The following is a 14,107-nucleotide window of genomic DNA, read 5'->3' as shown; positions in this document are numbered from 1 at the left end:
TTCCCGGGGTCAGAAGGTCACATGTCTCTTTTGTATTTAGTTTTTAAACATTGATACTGGCCATGCAGCTAGGGTGTATGGGATTGTTGAACCTCCCCACAAATCATATGCAAGAGCCAAAAACTAAAAGTAGTGGTGTAGACTGAAAATGACAGCTTTGTTAAGGTCGGGGAAACCTGACATGAAATAGCCCAGGCTTTGCAACCTGTCTCTGCAGTGTCTTTAAAAAGAAGAAAGATTAAAGAAACCAAACAAAAATCACTATCAGGAGATACTTGAGATGTCAGATACCTCCCTGGAGGTCAGGGAAGACTCAACCCGGGTGGCAATGCGTATTTTGTAATATACAATTGGGTTTTGAGAACCCAGCCACTAGAAGCCCTGAGTTTTCTTTTAGACAAATAAACTTTTCTGTCCGAAAAGAACACCTTCCCCTAATGTGGCCGCAGAGAATAGATCGTTAGGAACATGACAACAGATCTCCCTGTAGCTGAGAGGGCAGGATTTGAGATTAGTGTAGGTGGCCTGTCACACAGCTCCCAGTGCAAGAAAGGGAGAGCAGAGGGTTTGCAAGAGGCAAGGGCCAAAGTCTGGGTGTTTGGCCCATTTTGACAAAACCAGAAACTTTTCAGAACAACTTGAGCCCTACTTTTTAAAAGACAGATACTTTACAATCCATCCTTTCTATCCTCCCTCTTGGGTTCGAAAAGGGTGCTGTTTCTCAAAAAAAAAAAAAAAAAGGGGGGGGGGGAGGGCTGACAAGTGCTGAGAGAGCCGAGAAAGCAGAGGCCCCAGGAGCCCAGATTTCCCAAGAGCATTCTCCTAGGATTCTTCCTGGGAAGGCCTACAGTGACCTGAGCATTGGGCAGGCAGCAGAGCTGGAACCAGGAGGTGTCAGCCCTCCTGACTCCCAGGTCTGAAAATCCAAGCCTTCCACACCCAGCATCCCTAAGCCTTTCTTTCCCGGGTATCTATTGTTCATTCTTCACTCTTGCTTTTCCTCACCTTACTGTTTCTGCTTCTTCCATTTGCCTTTTCCTGGAAACAAACCCAAACCCCTAACTACAAAGCATCCCCTGTGGCCATCAGCATGTACCCTGGCCATCAGCCCTGTACCAACACAGACATGGGACACCTGAAAGTGCTGCGCCTCTCGGGGATGGGCCTGGGAGGCCTGGAACCTTGGGCTCTGCGGGTTCTTACCTGTGTCTGACGCTGCTTCTCTGCCCTGGTGCTCTGCTGCTTTTCTGAATTCTTCTGCATAATGGTGTCAATTTCTCATTTGTCTTTTTTTTATAAGCTTGTGAGAAACTTTTAGAGGCAACCTAGTTTTAGTGGCAGAAGGAAATAGGTTCTGTTGGGACAGAAGACTGATAAAGAAATGTAGAGATGTCTTGGAGACACTTGCCCAGGACCCAGCACTGGGCCTCTTTTGCCAGGGGACAACGGCTGGTTCTGGGCTCTGGCTGAAAAGAGTGCTCTCTGGGTGCCAGGATTTCGCTGGGGGTGGTGTAGAGAGGAGGGAGGGAGGGAGGGAGGGAGGGAGGGAGGGAGGGAAGCAGAGAGATGGGCACTGGATTTTTAAAGAGACCCCGGAATAATGGCTTCTGTAAGAGTCCAGGCATTCAAAGAGGTGTGTTCAAGGACATGAGTGCATTCGTGCCAAGGGGAATGTCTTTTATGGTAAATTAACTCCAGTTAAATTGAATATTTGTTCAAAGGGAAACTCCAGTAGTTAAAGCTGGTATTATCAGTGGAGCATCCCCGCCCCCTCCCGCAGAATCTGGTGAGGGTGAGAAAAGGGATGCAGTTCTGTACAAACTGATGCTTTGGGATTGTTCGTTTTTGTTTTTTTTCCCTTTCCTTTCCCCCTTTCTTTCTTTCTTTTAAAAGTTAAGATGAAGTTGCCTAAAATTTATGAGAGAGAAGTGAGTATTTATTTGGATTAACCCCGATTGTCACCTCCTTTCATCTATAAAGACTGTCAACTTTATCCCAGCTTTTCAAGAAGAAGAAATGACCGGTACAAAGGAAATTAACGTTGTCAGAACGCTAACTAGAGGATCTGCCCAGCGGGGGCAGGGAGGCCACTCCCCGCGGCGCGTGCCCTAAAGGGTTAACTCGCCCGTGTTCTCACAGTTTCCCCGACTTTACCTGTCCTCCTAGACCCAGGGCCCTCCCCGCCTCCTGGCCTCCCCACCCCCTGCGCCTTTCTTCACCGGGCTCTTGGTTTACAGGGGCTGCAGCTGGTAGACTTGGCAAGCTCGCCTCATTAAGAGCGCTTTTTGAAAACGGACTGTGTTTGAGCATTTCCCTAATGAGGACAGGACGGGGTTAAAAAGTGACCATTTCATGGTTGACTTGAACCTGCCTACTTTTCTTGATGTGTCGTTGTGAAATGCTTGATGTGGGTAACTTCCACTTGGGGAAGGAAAAAGTCACTGGTTCTTTCAGGTCCTCTGGGGGAGGGCACGGTGGTCAGAAGCTCGAGGACCGGAGAAAGTTGAGGGGGAAAGTCCAGGGCACAGGGTGGGAGCCGGAGGCCACGGGGGGCCTGGAAACGCTCGCTCGGCGGCCCCAAGCTAGGTCGACGCGGAGCCCCGGGCGCTCACTTTTTCTTTCTCCATTGTCTGGGCAGCCTTTGATTCCTCCACTTCCCCACCCACCCCTAGCGGAAACCCGGAATTTGGGGGGCGGTGTGTGTGGGAGAGAGTGCCCGCGCGAATGGGGGTGCGGGCTCGGCCGCCGCCTGGGTCCCAGGAATCAAGTTCATTCACTCGGCGGGGGGGGGCGGGGCGCCGGCGGGAGCAGCCCCGGAGGGCCGCAGCCGCACACACGCACCCGGCGCGCTCCCGCCCCGCAGCCCCGGGCGCGCCTCGGCCCCGCCCTGCCCGCACCCCCGCGGGAAGGGAGCCGCTTTCCGCCGGCGCCCCGGGCCCTGGGGGTGGGGATTGGGACGCGGCCAGCGCGGCAGGAGGAGGAGGAGGAGAGGAGGAGGAGGAGAGGGGCCGGGCGCGCAGAGGAGGGGCGAGCGGTGGCGGCAGCGCGGCCTTCCCGCTCCGAGCGCGGCCACGTGCACCGAGCGCAGGGGGGAGGGCGGGCGGCCGCGGCGAGGCTCGGGGGGACCCGGAGGGACCCCGCCGCCCCTCCCCGCTCGCCCGCGCGGGCTCCGAGCTGGGCTTCCCGCCGCGCCCCTGTCTCAGTGCCAGTGCGCCCCAACTCCAGGAGGCCAAGTTCACTCCGGGCCCCCACCTTCGCCCTCTCCCTGCAGCCGCCTGGGGTGCTAGAGTCGGCGCCCTAGCCCCAGCTCAGGGCAGCCTGGGTGTGAGGGAATTTTCCATTCGTTTCTTTCTCGGGCCCAGACCGGCTCAGGGCTTCTCCCATTAGGATGTTCTCGTGGCTTGAGCGTCTGCAGCGAGCACTGAAATACCTCTCTCTGGGCGGGTTTTCGGGGGTGCACGAAGGGTGGCAGAGCTATTTTTGAGGGGGGAAAAAAAAAGTCCCAGTACTGTGGCACCGGTCCGATACCTTTAACAAATGAGGGGGAGAGACGCGAGGGCTGGGGGAGGCGCGCGGGAGGAGGAGGAAGGTGGGGGGCGGGGGGTGTGGAGAGGCTGGTGCAAAAGGAACGCGCGTTTGCAGGAGGAGGAGTAAAGCGGTGATTGTGTAATTAAATAATAAAACAATCCTTAAGTCTGATTTGGAGAGAGCTCGAGCGGGGTCCAGAGGGTGGAACCGGTGAATCTTTCAACTTGCAAGTTTTTCAAGAAAAGAAAGCGAGAGAGGGAGGGGGGAAAGCGCCCAGAACAGAAAAGAGGAGTTTGCAGCTGAGCGGGATCGATCGTTTGGGAATTTTTCAGGAGGTCCTTCTGATCCTTTCCGTGGGCTGTGGGCAGCGGCACCGGCAGCGGCGTCCACGCTCGGCGGGTCAGACGTGGGGCGCGGCGGGCGGGCGGGCGGGCGGCCGGCTGTGCAGCGGGGCCCGAGCGCAGCAAAGTCTTTTCCGCCCGGGAGCTCCGCGCTCGCGCCCCCTCCCTCACCCCGGCCTCTCCCTGCTCCCCCCCCTCCCCACCCCCACCCGGCCCTCTCCGGCGCGCGCCCCGCCACCCGCGCGCACTCGCTTGCGCTCCCCCTCGCGCACACACATGGTCGGCTCGCGGCAAAGTTTCGCCTGCGATCGCCACTCCCGGATCCTGCTGCAGTGTTCAAGGCGGTAACCTTGAACTTTCCCAGCGCGGTGACACATTCTCCTCGCTTTCCCCACCGCCCGGCCTCCTGCGCCCCCCTCCCCGCCTTTTTTTTTTTTTTTTTTAAAAAGCATTTCATCATCCACTACCACCCCAATCCAACCCATACCGAACCCTCGAGCAGAGCACCCCAAGCCCCCAACAACAACAACAACAACAACAACAACAACAACTGCAAAACAGAAAACAAATCCCCCAAACCCGGCGACCAGCAGCCTGCACCGGCGGCGGCCTCGGAGAGCTCGGCCGGCGCGCGCGGACCGCAAGAGGGTTAAAACTGTAGATTGGATTTCACCCCGGGAAATCTAGCACGCCGAGTGAACTTGAATCTTTGGCTATTTAAGGAGGACTGGGTTTGTTGCGAAGTTGCGGTGATCCGGCGCAGAGCTCCGTCCTGATTGATCGCATCGCTGGGCTCAGATGACTGTAAAATGAATAGATGAAATCCTTGCTTCTCGAAGATTTTCTTGGGCATCTCCGGGAAAGTGCGTTTTAAGGCGAAGTCATGATGTATTCTCCCATCTGTCTCACTCAGGTACTTGTCTCGGTCGCTTTCTCGAGCTTTCTCTCTGGCCCCAGACGCCTTTGTTGTGTCTTCTTGCTCTTGTGCTGCAGACCCTCAACAGCTTTGCCTAACCTCGGCACACCCCGGTCTCCCTAGTGAAGTGGCAAGGAGTTGCGGTGGGCTGTGCGGGCTGCGTGGGACCACGGTTGCCGCGCGCACCCAGCCCCGCGCCCAGGCTGGGAGAGCCCGGGAGAGCCGGCACTGGGCAGGCGAGGCTGCTGGGGTGGGCAGGGCCGAGACCAGAGGCCCGAGCCCCTCTGCGGCCCCCGGGAGATGGTGGCAGCGGCGGCGGCACCCCCACTCTTTGGCCGGTATGCGTGGAGCGACTCCAGTTTGGGCAAAGGGCTGAGAGCCAGGCTGAGCGCCTCTGGACTCTGCTGCCCACAGTGGGCTGGTGACGCCGCCAGTCCAAGGTGGTGGTCCCGGCGACCCATTTCTTTGCGTATTTGAGGACCTAGAGTCCTGGTCTGTAGTTACCCGCACTTGGGGGTTTCAGAGACCGCACTTCGGAGGCGATTTTTAAGCTGACAAGAGTTTAGTTGGTTGTAGTCAATGTCTAGGACTTTTAGGGCATGCTTGTTTTATGGTGAGACTTGTTAATTTGGTGATACTTGGACATAACTCGAAAGGCATAAAGTAATATCAGAAAAGTGAGATCATTTTTTTTTTTAATTTCAAAAATTGCCCTAAAGTCTAAGGAACAATGTTAGGAGGTAAAACACTGGCTTTATACTTAAAAACCAAAACCAGTTTCTATCGCTTGCAATCAGATGGTCAAATGAAAAAGTGGTTAGATCGAGCGACTTACCTGGGCGCGCTTTCATCCTTTCATGGATAGCCAACGAACTCACCAACTAATGAATTAAATAGCCTAATCCAGAACTGTTATTTGCAGCAGTTAATTAAACCCTTAAACTTATGGGACAGTTTACTGAAACTTTCAAGAGTATGAATCTGGATTGGTAATCGAAAATTTTCATTGACATTGTCATAGAAACGAAACAGAAATGTTTAGTTTTGGTTGTGTTAGTTTTTTAAAAATCTAATATTATGATGCATTTTTATAATGAACAAATAATTAAGATTTCAATTGTATGACAATTAGAAACCATTGTGATTCAAAAGGACTGCGGCATTCATAAATTGTGAATGAAGATGAAAACAATGATAAGGGGCATTCAGTGATTGGACACAGCCCTGTAGCTTTTTGGCTGACACATTTTTTATTGTTTATATTTTGTTTGGCATCTGAGTATGATTAACTTAGATATGGCTATTTTAAGCAAGTAAACGTGCACTTTAATTTAACAAAACTGGAAAAATGGGTTGTTGAGTTATTTGTATTTTAAAAGCTATGAATGATAATAACCCATGAATATGATGGAATTGTCTCAGGTATACCAAATTGCCTGTAGTTGTAGAAGTTACTTTTATTTATTCATGAGGAGGTTTTTTCCCCCCTCTTTCTGATAAACCCTGACCATTTCTATTATTTCTACATTGTGATCAAAGGAAGCAGATTAAAGTAAGCTTTTCTTTCACAAAGTATGGCCTTGCTTGTTCTCACCTGGGAAGGACTGGGTAATCATGTGTGTCTCTGTATTTGTATTTCCAACCCTTGTTTTTGGGAAACTGCTAGCAATTGCATTGCAATTTTAATCTCCGCTAAATAAGCATGGAAAAGTCACCAACTCCATATTAATTCGTGTATGTTAAAACTACTGTTGCAGAATCCTGACACATGGAATGTTAGGGACATAGACTGCGCACTCATCCAACTATCGCATTGCTATTCAAGGATACATACTTACCAACATTCATTCAGAATGATGACTATATATTCTTTGTTATTTTAGCAGTGTAAATCTGTGTTGATGTGTTAGCACCGTTTTTTGGGAATTAAGGCCTGTTCCAGAGAAGGAGTTAGGGTTTTAGACTTCTCAACTAATAATCACTTTATGACTTTGTAGGTCATTTAAGGTATTGCAAAAGTGAGAGTGCACAAAAGTGTTACTTTTGTATCAGATGAATAGTTTAGTTTTATGTTACAGGAGCGATAGCTGCCCTACAACCTGTTTTGAGACATACAGATACAAAGTAAACTACATTGTTAATTTGTTAGAAACTTTAAGAAGTATCTCAGTTGTTACATTAACACATTTAGGTTTTTAAAAAAACCTTAATTTAAATGACTCTACTATTAAACTTGATATTTAGCTACCTGATTTGGTGTAGTATCACCACAAGTCGTCATTTGTCGGCCAGTATGAGTAAAAGGAAAATAAAGAAACATCTATATGTTTTAATATTTTGTTAATTTACATATAAGCCTTTAATATAAACTTCAGTTGGCATGATGATGTTTTTCTTTCATTGTCATTCAAGTTCTTTCAATATTTTTTTCAGGGTTTATTGTTATGAAGTGATGAGGCTCCAAGAGCAGGCAGTATTTACTCTTCCATGGATATGTTGGACCAATTTTCCAACCCTTTCATGAAATCATTGTTTCTGTGAAGAAAAATAAATAAATCTAGTCAAATTAGATTTTTATGTTTATATTTGAAAATTTAACTTGTCTATTTATTTTATCAATTTAGTTCAACTCCAGAAAGTTTAATAAGGGAAAGCATTTCACTACACGTCAGTGTATTTTAAGGAAAATTCTTGAGAGTGAGCTTGCCTATGTATCTTAATATAGAGACTTTAAATCAATTCCATGCTTTGATTTAAAAAATAATTTTGATAATTGCTTATTGTAATTGTGACAGTCTATTAGTTGGATATTTGAATGCCTTAATCCTGTTTATTTTTTCCATGTGAGGACAGCTACGTTCCACATTCATGTCATTTAAAATTATTAAGAATATATTATAGTGCAGCTTTAGGAAGCAGTCACACATGGAAGATGACATTTAATCACGGAATGCAAAAGTATATGTGACATATTGCTTGTCTCCACTTATTATCATTTGGGGACGCTGTGTCTTCTTACCAAGTAAGCGTTCTACTTAAAGTTGAATATGCGTAATATGGATGCTCCAAAAGACATCAAGGCAAATTGGTGGGCTGAGAAAGTTTGCCATTTCTGTTTCTCACTAAAGAAAAGTTATGTTTTAACACAATATTTGCTGTCAGTGACAGCAAAGTCAGGACAATTTTTTTTGTTTGTTTGTTTACTTTTTCTTTTTTTGGTGAACTGGCCAAGAGTTTCCAAATTCAGCTTTCAAATTAGCATCTTGGTGGTGTGATGCAATTATCTAAAATTTAAAAATTGTTATATGATAGATGATGTTTATTGTCAAGTATTAAATCTTAAAATTATTTAATCAAAAGTTATGTTTGATGTCCTTTTAAGAAAATGAAATGTCACTGAACATAGTATTTAAGTATCGAAGTACTTCAGTATTCCTGGGTTGCTTACTAGCCATTAAACAGTGGTGCATTTTTAAAAGTATGGTAAGGGTCGAAGGAGTGAGACAGAGCACGCTCACCCTTCCTCTGCATCCTCAAGGTTTTCTTTTACAGAGCGTAGATGCATTTTAAAAATCATATCAGTAAATCACAGTAAAAGTCAGATCCTAGGAAGTGAGTTCATAAAGCACATTGAAGTCCACATTTCCTTGAGCAGGCAGACTTTCCTTTTGCATGTATTTTGAGGGGAGGGGATAAACAAAGTTTTTACAGTTACAGTGGGAGCTGAAAGCATGGCATCAGACAGTGTATGGAGATAGGGAGGTCTTATCATGGGCTGTGGTTGCTGTGAGCAGGGCTGCCTTCCCACACAAAGAACAGATTGTGGTTTAACTCTTTCCATGGGCTCCTTTAATGTGCTCACATAGTAACTGAATTGTTCAAATCTCTGCTGGAAAGTACTGATCGGTTTAATTTCCTCCATGCCATTTGGCTATGCCTCATGCTGCGATGTAATCAGCTGCATTCTGCATTATAAAATTCAGATTCATTCTTCGTCGTCGTCGTCGGCAATATGTCAGAACACTTGATAACCATGCTATTGATTAGGGGAGTCACATACCTGTTCTGGGTCTGAGCCGCAGACAGTGAGCATGTCGCAGTCTTCTGCACTCCAACTTTGAATTTCATCTTAAAAAGGCTTCCTGGGAGATATGGAATTTGGGGGCAGCTCCTTTGTTGGAGTGTCATTAGTTTACTTTGATCACCTTTATCTTATGAAATTAGTCACTCTGCTGGACTGTTGACTACTCCACGTACTTCAGAGTAACTAACACGAACCAGTCCATTCCGGCTTGGGATGTAACCTATTAGAGAAAACTTCTTTTGTGGTTAGGATGACAGAACAGTCAGAGTGACCAGAAAAATGGTCGTGGTGGAGTTCTCCTTTGCGTCAGTGCGTGGCTTATTGCATTCATGGAGCGTGCATGTGTGGGGTGCTGCTCTTTTTCTCTGAACAGCGGTAGGCCTGAGCTTATATGGCCAGCTTTACCTAAGTCAGGAAGTAGTGAAACACTGACTCCACTTGGAAGTCAGCAGAAAGGTTTGTAGGTAGGGATGATCTGCAATGCCTGATGGCCCCCTCCCTTTAAAATAGGCAGGAAAAAAAATGCAGGCCTTCAAGGTAGACCACTTAATTCGCAGGGCAGTTGGGAACTGTGTGACTGAAACACTGGTGGGCTCCCAGGCACGTGCATGTGTGTGCCCCAGTCCCGTCCCATGCTCCATCTGTGTGGCACATGAATTGTAGAGATTCCACAAAAGCAGTAAACGACCCGGGTGCACTCCTGGTGTCACCGTGCCACAGCATGCCGAGAAACAAAGAGTGGAAAGTTGGTGCCAAGTTGCCATTTTTTCATTGTTCAACCTCAGATTGATTTTTAAGGGGTTTGAATAATTGCCATACTCATGTGATCGGTGAACAAACGAACAGACTCTGTGGGGCTTCAGAGTCTGTAGGAAAGCGGTGGCAAGAACATCATGTCATTTTGTTTTCAACTTTAAAAACTATTTAAAAATGAAAGTGTGTGTGTGTGTGTGTGTGTGTGTGTGTGTGTGTGTGTGTGTGTGTATGTAAGAGAGAGAGAGAGAAAGACAGGGAGAATGTGTGCGCGCGCGTGTGTGTGCGCGTGCGTGTGCTGGAAGCTAATGTTGGTGGTGCAGGGAGAGAATGTGCTGTTCAAAGTATGGAAACCTTGTGTTCGGGACACTGATAGACAAGCTCTGTCCTTTGCCCACTTTCCCTTACTGTAGACCGGTTTCTCTAGTTACCACTCTTGGAATGGTGCTGTTTCAGTGTAGGAATGTTGGACGTCTGATAAGAAAATGGATCAAGTTTAATGGCGCATGCTCTTTGTGCCACCAGCAGCCTCTTGCTGAGAGCATGCTCCAAAAGCGGGAACTGTGTGGCATTACAGTGAGCATCTACATGCTTTGTGTTTCTATGGCACAGAGAAGAGAAATGAACAGTGGCATCGTTCCTGCCTTTTGAGAAGCTCTGCTCGGCTTAAAACAAAAAACAAAACAACAAACAAGCAAAAAAAAAATCACTGTGTTCCTTGTCAAATGGTACTGCATAGTGCTAGCTGGTCAATCAAATCTTTAAATATTAAATCTGGTGCCAAGCACCTTATTTTAAAGGATGTAGATGCATGAAATTGAGGTGGGAATGGGGGGGATGGGACCAAAGCGAAAACACAAAATAAAACCACATTTTCTCTGTAGGAGGGAGAACCAATTTGTGAATTTTTGTTGAGAGGGGGCATACTTTATTTTCTTCTTCTCCTGATGTCTTGTTCATTTTAACTTAGAAAATAATGTTGTTTTTTAAAATAAGTTTTTGTTCTGAATTGGGAGTGGAATTGTGTCTTTCGTTTTTTTTGTTTTGTTTTTCTTCAGCATTGGAAACTGAACTGACTGCACACCTCTTCTTTCCCACCTCCCGCAGGATGAATTCCACCCATTTATTGAGGCGCTTCTCCCACACGTCCGTGCAATCGCCTACACTTGGTTCAACCTGCAGGCTCGAAAACGCAAGTACTTTAAAAAGCACGAGAAACGAATGTCAAAGGATGAAGAAAGGGCAGTCAAAGATGAACTGCTCAGCGAAAAGCCGGAAATCAAACAGAAGTGGGCATCCCGTCTCCTGGCCAAACTGCGCAAAGACATCCGCCAGGAGTACCGGGAGGACTTTGTGCTCACCGTGACTGGCAAGAAGCACCCGTGCTGTGTCTTATCCAATCCAGACCAGAAGGGTAAGATCAGGAGGATCGACTGCCTGCGACAGGCAGACAAAGTCTGGCGTCTGGATCTAGTCATGGTGATCCTGTTCAAAGGCATCCCTTTGGAGAGTACCGATGGCGAGCGGCTCATGAAGTCCCCACACTGCACAAACCCAGCACTTTGTGTCCAGCCGCACCACATCACAGTATCAGTTAAGGAACTTGACTTGTTTTTGGCATACTACGTGCAGGAGCAAGGTAGGAGCAGATTGTTCTTTCTTCTAACACGGCAAACACTGTCCATCCACCTCCAGATAGGGGGTGTCTAGCTTGGGCTAGAGTGTCCTGGAGGCCTCCAGATGTCCTCTGCCCTCTCTGGGTACCTGGATGTGCCCAGTTGTACTCCATGTCCATGGTCATGTAGGAGCCATGAAAATGGACACGGAGTTTTCCTACCTGGATAGGCTTCTGCATTTGAAGAAGGACCAAAGGACAAACAGACACAGAGTAGTCTCAGAAATGCAGTTTATTGATCTCCACTTTCTGTACTAGGCTTCATCTCCTCTCGTCTTCTGAAAATGCAACTTTATTGATGGTAGTCGAAGCGCTGTTTAATAATCTTTGTACTGGTCTCTTACCTAACGAGGTAGATGAACTTTGTTCAGGAATCTAGTGGTGCTTGTACCAAAACTCAAATTAGCATTGACTATTACAAAATGTCCAAGCTGGCTACTATCAAAATATATATCCGACAGAGGCCTAGATTTGTGTAATTTTAATATTTCTATCAACTGTTCCTTTTGATTTGCAGTATTCACTGTAGATTTAATGCAATGCAGCTCTAATTTAAATAATTTATAGTACTTTCCCAGAGTGACTTGGGAACACTTTCTATTATTAGTTTACTTGAATGCAAATTCATAATGCTTCCCAAGGAAGAAGTCACAGCTTTCTTTAGAGAGCATCACAGAGCAAACCAGAAAGGGGACTGGTTACACTGGTTTGAAATAAATCTCAAAAGAATGCAGAGGCTGCATACTGGCCCGTGTTTAAAGTCCGTGATAAAGAGTGCTGTAAATGTTGCCTGGACAGTGCAAAATAGGCAGTGCTGTTGCCAGGGATTTGGGGGTTGATGCGATACGTTTCTTTGTTGTTTCTGTTTTTCTTAAGTAGGTGAGACTTTTGACTCTGTTTTCTTCCAATCAGTATGTCAGGATACAGCCCACACAGGAAAAGTCCCCTTAAGAAAATACCATCCCGAAAGTGGCCTCAACTTTGGGCTGCCACAGATGGCGGGTCATTTCCGAACTTGGCCTGGTGGGAGGGAATATGGCCTGCAGATAGCCAGGTGGCAGACAGTTATCCCGATGCTCATTATATAAATGTGGGGTTTAATAAATTGCTGTGTACTTTATTGTCATCCAGAAAAGTGAAATAAGAAAATTGCTCTTATGACTCAGAACTCCAGTACTTACTGTGTGCCCTTTGTCTTTATTGCCCCTTGACTTAGTTCTGGAGATACACTTGAGTATCATTTCAGCATTTTTTACTTTGATTTTTTAAATAGCAGTGTTGGAGTGTATTTCCTAACAAACAAAAATCCACGTTTGCTGTTTCCCTGTACTAAGAACCCAAATTTAAGTACTGATGGGTAGGGAGAACATATTTTTCATCCTTGATGTCCAAAAATAAAAGCTCATCAACACACGCCAATTTGGTTGACAGCTGCTTAAGAGGTGACATTTTAAGGTGGGCTGTGTGTACGTGTTAGATCGACTGTGTGTTGTACCCCTTGTGAAAGTCACTGGTTAGAAGGGAAAGTTTTGCAGAGGGGGCCATGTCACTCTTTAGTCGGGAGGGAAGGTCTGTACCGTGTTCCCACTGTAACTCTGGATGGGCGGTCCCTAAGTGGATGTACATGCAGGTTTATCCTGGGGCAGAAAGCCAAATCTCGTCATTTTGTTCAACTGACAACAGAGATTGTCCTTTGGATTTGGGAAGATAGATTGAAAAAAGAAAAAAAAAAAAGACATGAAACCATAAATATATATATATTTTTTTGCATGACACGAGTAGTCATGATTATCATAAAGTTTTGAGCCAAGTCTGTATTTTCAGGTAAAACACTGATTTTGTTGTTCGCTGACTCCTGCAATAGCAAGCCTTTCTGCAGTTCCCCCGTGCATCTCGTCATCTGTCCCCTCTGCCCCCTGCCCTTGCATCATCTCCTCTTAACACCTGGTGGCCCTTCTTAAAAAGTCACATCAGGGTGCTTTTGTGTTTTCTCTTTTTCAAAATTTGTATCTTTTCATTTGTGAACTGCAGATTGATTGTCATTTGACATAGTAGTTGATTCAAGAAAGTGGGTTTTAAAATCTAGGGCTGTGGATACCCAAAGTGCTTCATCTCACATCCTAACTTTTTATTTTTCCTCCAAGTACGTGAAATCATACTTACTTCATTTTAAAAATTAGATAAAGTAGGAAGAAAAGCGTGAAAGAAAAATCGAAAGAGAGAAATATTTATGAGAGAATGAGCAGCACCATTATTTCCCCCCCCCCCCCCTTTCCCTCTCTCCTTATAAAGGACTGGGAGAAAACACGAGGAAGAACAGAGAGAATGCCAAAGATGGTTGCCACTGGCACCAGGATTGGCACCAGACCCTCTTTGTTTAGCTCAGGATGCCTGTGATTTGTTAGTTGGCATCCGCATTGCAGTGTGGAGTGATGTTACAATATATTGACAATTTCCAGATCTAGAAATGTCAATAGTCCTCTTGGCTATTTGCAGATCACATACTTCGTCTCTAATGGAAGACGGAATAAAGATGGATGGCTAATAAACTTCCTTTGTTGACCAACTTCCCATTGCTTTTCTTTCTCCCTCTTTCTCTCTTGGTTCCACCCACACTTTCCCCCTTCTCCATCCCCAGCAACCTCATCTTTTCTGAAATGTGGAAAGAGTTACTGGAGCTTTGACACGAACTGTAGTCCTACATCTGCATCTGATATAGTTTTTGGGGAGAATTTATATATTTTGAAATCATTTTTGATACGTAGTTTATTAGGCTTTTGCATCACAGGGCAGTATTTTGTTCAAAGCTC

At 46.2% G+C, this 14,107-nt stretch overlaps 1 protein-coding gene and 1 long non-coding RNA gene across 10 annotated transcripts in view; one reads left to right on the top strand and one right to left on the bottom strand.

The window, feature by feature from the left end:
- The window catches only part of LOC102920699 (uncharacterized), a 40,043-nt gene extending 37,986 nt beyond the window's left edge, over positions 1-2,057 (bottom strand). The window contains exon 1 of one of the 4 annotated variants that reach the window (XR_006069474.2): positions 1,204-2,057. This is a non-coding gene — a long non-coding RNA (uncharacterized LOC102920699). The remainder of the gene's footprint in view (positions 1-1,203) is intronic. The other 3 variants (XR_006069471.2, XR_442727.4, XR_001577824.3) reach the window with 3 other exon arrangements.
- A 1,722-nt stretch (positions 2,058-3,779) lies between these two features.
- The window catches only part of Nfib (nuclear factor I B), a 216,819-nt gene continuing 206,491 nt past the window's right edge, over positions 3,780-14,107 (top strand). For 3 of the 6 annotated variants that reach the window (XM_006975993.4, XM_006975995.4, XM_042271352.2), the window contains exons 1-2: positions 4,140-4,782; positions 10,730-11,261. In XM_006975993.4, the coding sequence (XP_006976055.1) occupies positions 4,753-4,782; positions 10,730-11,261 (562 nt within the window). In that variant the 5' untranslated portion in view covers positions 4,140-4,752. Of the gene's footprint in view, positions 4,783-10,729; positions 11,262-14,107 lie in introns of all 6 variants that reach the window. The other 3 variants (XM_076564434.1, XM_006975994.4, XM_042271354.2) reach the window with 3 other exon arrangements.

Source organism: Peromyscus maniculatus, chromosome 2 (genome assembly GCF_049852395.1).
Source record: "Peromyscus maniculatus bairdii isolate BWxNUB_F1_BW_parent chromosome 2, HU_Pman_BW_mat_3.1, whole genome shotgun sequence".
Classification (NCBI taxonomy): Eukaryota; Metazoa; Chordata; class Mammalia; order Rodentia; family Cricetidae; genus Peromyscus; species Peromyscus maniculatus.
Note: the sequence above shows the minus strand (reverse complement) of the source record. Positions and strands in the feature narration are given on the sequence as shown.